A 7,199-nucleotide genomic window follows, 5' to 3' on the forward strand; every position below is an offset into this window, starting at 1 on the left:
AATTAGGGCAAGAGATCTATGTCTGATCAAGTAACGGTTGCACCATTGCGGGAACTAACGAGAGCACACGCAAGGGCATCAACTTTTCTTCTATGGGGAGCAAGACTGTACTTTCACACGCTCCTGTGTCTAGGGGTAGGAGCCACACGACCAAGTCACATTCTTTGTCTCCCTGTGTCTTTCTCTCTTCTCCCTCCTATCAAATACCATATCTAACCCCATACTGTAGGAGAGATATAGGCACAGAAGGTGCTAACGTAGACCATGCAGCCGGACAGGGAAAATCTTGCAAAATTTATTGCAAGGAGTTGATTATGAAAATCATATAGAAAATGTGTTGAAAATAAATGAAACAAAGGCATCTTGTTGGGTTTTTTTTTTGGCATCTTTTTCGGTTCAATACCTTGAAGTCTTTAACCTCTTCCAGCCCAGTTACATTATAGAAAATGGATAATGCCTGAAACCTGTCTTCCAACTGGTTTTGCCCTAAACGAATATTCAACCTTGTTTTTAACCCCACCTGAAAAGGTGCCCTTGAAAGCATGCTCTGTAATCATCGGGTTCTTGATTCGGTCTATCGTTAAACTATTAATACAACCAGCAAGTTCTTAGGATATCCAGCTGAAAGTGGTAAATGTAAACGTACCTTTTAAAATTTTACGGGCATCCTGGCCTGACTGATACCCTAGCTGACGGCCCTCAACCCAGGCCCCATTGGACTTTAACTACAGCTGAGAGAGAGAGAGAGAGAGAGAGAGAGAGAGGGGGAGGGGTAGAGAAGGATGCTTAAGACAACAGGCAAGGCACCAACCGACTGCACTAGAAGTAGTCTTCCACCCAGGTCCCTATTCTACATTTGGAAGTTTATACATTACATCACTATTTAGATAGTGATTCTAGATTTTCAACGTTCCTGAAGCAAAAGAATCATAGCAAACAAGAATTGACACAAGAAGAAAAGCATTTTTATGTAATACTGAGGCAAAAGGGGAAGGCTCTACATTCATTTAAGATCAGTAAGGCACTGACATGATATCAACATTTGGTCAGCATTCCTTTTCTTCTCCAATCGGAAAACAAGGTATATTCATCGGGTTTTACTTACATATGTGAATATAAACAACAATGACCTCTCATTCCAACTTCACAGGAGCATCTGCAATGGCCTTGATGTTATTTTTGCTCTTCACCAAAGATCTTTTCTTAGTTTCAAAGTCAAGTTTGTCCAGGTCTTCTGCAATCCCCAAGTACCCATACAGAACAGGCTCCATCTCATCTCCCTGTACAGTTTCTGCATTCCCATTTTCATAGCTGCAATGAGCATTAATCCGTTGTAACTCCTGCCTGCCACGCTTGTTTTCATAATAGTAGTTGTGAAGCCTTTCTGCATCTTGCAACCCAGAAAATGTAGGACCAAACTTCACCACCATAATACTTTGATTTGCAGGACTGCCATGACATACCTTGGTCTTCCCCCCACCAAACCCCATGTCTGCAAGTTAAGATAAGATATATTAACAAGAACTGATAACAATCTATTTAAGATATTCCCAAGGTCTACTAGTAGTCCACAAAATACAATGTCCTTCCGTGATTTTTGATAGTTTAAGTCGTACTCATGCCAAGCAGGGGAATTCAAACCATCAATATCTGAATGAACAATTCCTACAATCCAACTGAAACCAGGAAGTACATATCCATATTTATAATCACAAACCTTTGAGTATAACTTCCATTTCTTCAATTGCTATGACCTTACGTCTGTCAGGATTATTGTTGCCAATGGAACTGTTATGGATGATGACGAGAGGAGGCCAGAGAATGAGGTCCTCCTTCAGAGATGAAGCCTCAGCATGTGACAAGTCTGCACGTACCCATGTACCACCACTAGGCACAATACTATTCCACCCCATCAAAACACAGATTGCTCTGAGAAGACCCCGATGGTCTGCTCTCGATTGCTGCTGAAATGTAGAGGCATGTGTTGCCAAGCTGCGTGTGTCTCCAAACTCTTTGGATTGGCTGAAACAACAAAGATGAAGCAAGCTATTGCTAAGGAGTAAAAATATATTGACACCATTTGGTGCAAGATGCACAAAGAATCAATCAAACTGAAACATGAAGGAAAGAAGAGAGGTACAAGGGAGCGTAAATAAAATGAATGATATTTAAATAAATAATAGAATAATCAATGAAAGAAAAACAAAGGCTCTGTACAGCAGAGTATATCGCCTATGCAATAATCTTATCAGAAACTTGATCCCTAGAGAATCTCCTACTTGAATGTAAGGAATTACTCATTAAATAAATTTATATACCCCAGAGATTTTATTATCATTTCCTAGATAGCATACTAATAAGAAGTCAAAGAATAACATTATCCTCTAAACCAAAGTCAACATGAGAAAAAGGAACATGATACAAGAAAAGAATAACAAATGCAGATGAAATGAATAAAATAAGCTAACTGTAACTCAGGCCTATTTAGCAGAATCCCCAGTCATGGCATATGCCCAACAATATTCATGACCCTAGGGTAGAAAATGAAATATCAAGCATGGGTAATATTTTCCCAAATACTCAGATCCATTGTGAAGTGCCATACAGTAAGAGAAGATCTTCAGTAACATGGCAGAGGGTATATAATGAACAGGTGGACTCAATATCATAACCAACTGAAAATTACTTAGTCTCCAAGCTCCAAGGGACCCTGTCCACTTGTGAATCAGATGGTAGGAATGGTTCCTAATTATACAATCCAAAATCAGTAGAATAGATGAACCGAAATCAAAATGAAGTTATTCATATTTTTAACATATAAAAACCTCCTGCATTATCCGACATTGCATTTCACCAAAATCAAGAACTATCTCAAAGGAAGAAGGATCCCAGAAGAAACCTAAAACAGGAAAACCTTGGGAGATGAACATGGACACTGCTATGGTTAATGAATACTCACTTGATTGTGGGCAAAGTGTAAGATTAAGTTACTTCTGAATCAAAATATAGGGCAACACATGCACCATATTCAGAAACATTTCATGAAGTAGAAGACAGACCTGCCACATATGATGCATAGCAGACTATCAGCATTCCCTTGTTCCATGTATCTTCTTTGCTGAACTGGGTTCTCATTCAAGTGTTTAGAGAACCTAAGAAAGGCATCATATGCCTTCTGGTTAAACTTCTCAGAGCCTTCCGGTGGTTCAGGCTTTGCTGGAACCCCTTGATCTTCTGATGGGCCAACATCCTGACCATTGAAATCACCATGGCAGTCATCTTGGTTTTTCTTCCGAAATTTGTATGATTTGTACACAGTATTTCTCCTATTTAGAGGATATGGATTATGAAAATTTAAGGGACCGAGTCTCAATCGCTTCTTTACGCTTACTTTTCCAGAACCAACAATACGAGGTTCGATGGGACACCCTCGCGCATGTATAGATAGATCTTGAGAAGGCACCCAATCATCAGATGCAGATACTCTACGGTGTGTAATTCTGTCAAATACCCTCCCAGTCTTTCCATATTGGAAGCGTTTAGTGCACAACCGTTTCGACCATAATAAACCAGTTGAATGTTCACCAGTCCATTGTTCATCACTATCGGTAGACTCCTGAACCTGGCTAGTTGTATTGTCATTACTTGATGATATATATCTGCAATTGTATCTATTCATCTCCTCAACAATGTGGTTTCTATTTATCACCCTTTCAGATACGTCATAAATGTCCAACTCCTCTGCCATTAATCCCCTTTGTGGGCTTACATCAAGCTCATATGTATCTGCATTGCATTCGGACATTGTTGAACTCTTCAAACTTTCCCTGTAAGACAATGGACCAGCAGCTCTTCCAAAACCATAATCTCTATCTGACTGTGAGATATCATTATCATGATCCCTCGACATTCCTGATCTGTACTCCAGATGGCTACTTCTAGAACCCAATATCTTTCTATCTTGCTTTGTTGCCCATGAAGTTCGATTCATATCATAGTAATTTGATGCCAGTTCTCCTTTTGAAGACATATGGTTCCATAATGCATCCTCTGCCATGGTTTTATGAGAACCAACAGCAGCTTCAAGCCTCTCTACAATAGGGTCACTTAAGCTTGGCCTCGCTGAATTATTATTATCAGAGTCCATTCTACCACCTGGACACATATTTCTGCAAAAATTATCAGACAGATATTCCAGTTCAATTTTTCCTCTTCTACCAATTTTAGGATAATTATATTCCTGAGCCTCATACCTAGATGGACTAAGCAGGCTTGACTGGTAGGATGCCATATCTTTTAGTCGCAGCTTAGTGTCCTTTCCAAAGAAAAGAAGTGGAGCTTGGCTGTAATCATCATGGTTATAAGCGTCTCTCACATTTTCACCCCTCCTAGCAAATCCATGTGAAGATGGAGGCCTACCACCACCATAAAAACCAAGGAAGTCATCTTTTGAAGGGCCAGATGACGTACTACCAAAGGCCTTAGGATGAGGCAAAGGAATGATATAAGGAGCATCCCTTGAATAGAGCAATGGCTTCTCTTTTTTATAAGATTCTCTTGAAGCTATTTTATCTGGATGTGGATGAACACCATACCGAAAATCCTCAACCTCACGATGGCCAATATCCCCGACAGCTTTGACTGGGGCAACATCAGGAGGCAGAGTAAAGGACGTTCGATACATTCCATCTTCCATGTTCAAAGACTTTGGAATCACCAAACCATTCTCTTCAAGCGCAGAAGAGAAACTGAAATGGAAATCCTTCTCTCTACCAATTCTAGAAATACCAGGGCCACCGCTATCATCGACGAACTTCAGACTGGGTCTTGTTTCAGCATTCGAAAAAACAGGATCAGGCAATAGATATTTCTGGCGGAAACCATCGGATGGACAGTCCTCATTGAACTGTGATCGGTTACCAGACTGGCCGTAAGGGGGTGACCGGGATCTAACGACCCTACAGTCCCTCCCACCATCCAAATGCCTGGCGTAATCTCTTCTCTCGACTGAAGTGCTCCTACGGTCATGGCCCAGACCCCTTTGAGACCTCTCGAGTTCAAGAGGGCTCAAACTCCGAAGACGCTCATCACGCGTGTCTCGACGACGACGTTGTGGACATCGATCAAGGCGCCATTCGGATCGGTGATCCCTTATCTTGGCCGGAGGGGATCGAATTCTCACGTGTCCGGGCCCTCGTGCTCGCATCTTCTACTTATTAGCCAAAGATACTGTCGAACTGCAACTTCCTAGGCAGAGTATGGAATAAGACACTGGTGGTACGGAACTGCAACTTCCTTTGTTTTATCTTCTACATCAACCTTGTAATGTAAAAGATCAAAGCTAACACCATAACAAACCTTAATGGATACTTCAGAATCAGGATTGGCAGCACCAAATAAGACGCTGGTTATAAAGGGGGAAAATTGAAACTAAACGGAAACCCTAGAAATTCAGCCAAACTGAAAGACAAAATCCTACCCTACGCAAAAACAGTTACACATTCAATGGATTGCTGCATCTAATGTTCACAAAACTACATAATCCTACCCCTATATAAGCTTCGAGAATTGAATCTATAGATCACAAAATAGGATTAACATGTATCATCCATGACCGGAAAGATAAGAGAAAATCCGACAGATCACAGACCTTTCCCGACGAAGTATTGGATGCCATTTTCGATCCCGAAAACCTTCCAAAAATTCTTAATTCCTTCGACTCCTTGTTCCAGAAGAGAATTTTCGGCCTTCAGATAACTGTGAAGAATAAGAAGTTAGAAACTGCTTCCCTTTCCTCGAGATATTGAAAATCTAAAGGTTTATTTGGTTATCAGTTATCACCACTCCTTAACTCTCGCGCACGAAATCCTTTTCAAACTCTTCCACGGCTAATTCCATTGCTTTACGGCTCTACATGCATCTGAACCGTTCAATCTGTGTTCCCAAAGTCCCACTCATCGAAGAAGAGATGCTTAAATGATGATTATAGCCATTCGATTGTGTTGAGCAAATTGATCATAATCATCCGATTAGGAACTTCTTGTCCAGATCTGACTGACTCGGACGCTTGATCTGGAACCGACATCTACTCCACGAGGGGCACTGATGCACGGCCGATGAGAACTTGACCCTTATTACACCAAAAGAAGAGCAAGAGACCACCCTCTGGCTGGTAAAAGACGCAGTGCAATGTCATGAGGTCCTGGGGTTTATCCTTGGCCTGAACCGTAAAATGGGACAGGTTAGGAGGTTCCACGTTATATAAAAAAAAAAAAAAAGTTTTTGTCAAATATTCTCTCAAAATGTCCATTTGTACAAATGCACCCCTACAACTTTATAATTTCTACGTGCCCTCTTACTTGAAAAACATTGTACGACTTTAGTCCAGTCCTTTAGTCTGGGATGTTAGACATTAGATTCAGAGAATCTAATGACCACAATACCATTATGATAAAAACCCACCAAAATTAAAGAATAAAGTGATCAAATTACCCTCATCTTCCCCAAATTAGGGTTTGAAACTGAAAATCGATTTGAGGAAGTTTTGGGTTTAGTCCCTTGCTCTTTAATTATGCAGTCCTCCCTCATTGATTCATCAAAAAACAGTGCATCAGTGAATGAAGTCACGGAGAAGAAGAATGCAGCTGCGGCTGCCACTGCAAATGTGGTATTACAGGGCGTATTCTGTCGAAATGCAGTAGGGAATTTGCTGTTGCAGGTTGGGTTCAACCTTCCAATAACGGTCAAGTATGAAGCATTAAGCTGCTAAGATGTGTGTTAAGACCGAAAAAATTGGTAATGGAGGTGGGAATATAGGATGAGGAAAAAATTTTGCTGCTACGTCCATAACAGGAATGTTCCTGCTACAAGGCCAGCAGCCAAGGAAATGGAATAATTCACTTTCCCTTTAGGTCCATAAATACCCTCCTGAATGAGGATGAGACCTCTCTCATTTCTCAATTGCCATCCTTGTTTCTAGTGCCATCTCTTCTCCTTGTACAAAGAAAAATGGAGAAACGAAAAGAAACAAAAAAATGGGAAATTTTGTCACATTCGCTCCCTGCTTGTTCTCGTTTTCTATTTTCTTTTCCTTTGAGTAGGTCATTTTGTTGTCTTTGTTGTTTTGTTGAAGGTGTTCAGTGTAGTACCTTATTTCTCTGCCATAGTCTTATAATTACATTGGATAGGACTACATAATT

The 7,199-nt window shown here is 40.7% G+C and overlaps 1 protein-coding gene across 1 annotated transcript; it reads right to left on the reverse strand.

Moving 5' to 3' along the window:
* Positions 1 to 1,035: 1,035 nt before the first annotated feature.
* LOC122650539 lies at positions 1,036 to 5,206 on the reverse strand. The gene is made up of 3 exons (XM_043843943.1): positions 3,060 to 5,206; positions 1,718 to 2,022; positions 1,036 to 1,492 (listed from the first exon to the last, which is right to left on the reverse strand). The coding sequence occupies exons 1-3, from the start codon at positions 5,204 to 5,206 to the stop codon at positions 1,134 to 1,136; spliced, it is 2,811 nt and encodes a 936-aa protein (XP_043699878.1). The 3' UTR covers positions 1,036 to 1,133.
* Positions 5,207 to 7,199: the final 1,993 nt, after the last annotated feature.

This window comes from Telopea speciosissima, chromosome 2, assembly GCF_018873765.1.
Source record: "Telopea speciosissima isolate NSW1024214 ecotype Mountain lineage chromosome 2, Tspe_v1, whole genome shotgun sequence".
NCBI lineage: Eukaryota > Viridiplantae > Streptophyta > Magnoliopsida > Proteales > Proteaceae > Telopea > Telopea speciosissima.

What these genes read in the sequence shown, in the direction of transcription:
- LOC122650539 (XM_043843943.1), bottom strand. Translation starts at nt 5,206, where the DNA reads ATGCGAGCACGAGGGCCCGGACACGTGAGAATTCGATCCCCTCCGGCC. An exon ending in CTATGCATCATATGTGGCAG is followed by an intron (nt 2,023 to 3,059) that starts GTCTGTCTTCTA and finishes TTGTTGTTTCAG; the next exon opens with CCAATCCAAAGAGTTTGGAG. An exon ending in AATGGAAGTTATACTCAAAG is followed by an intron (nt 1,493 to 1,717) that starts GTTTGTGATTAT and finishes CTTAACTTGCAG; the next exon opens with ACATGGGGTTTGGTGGGGGG.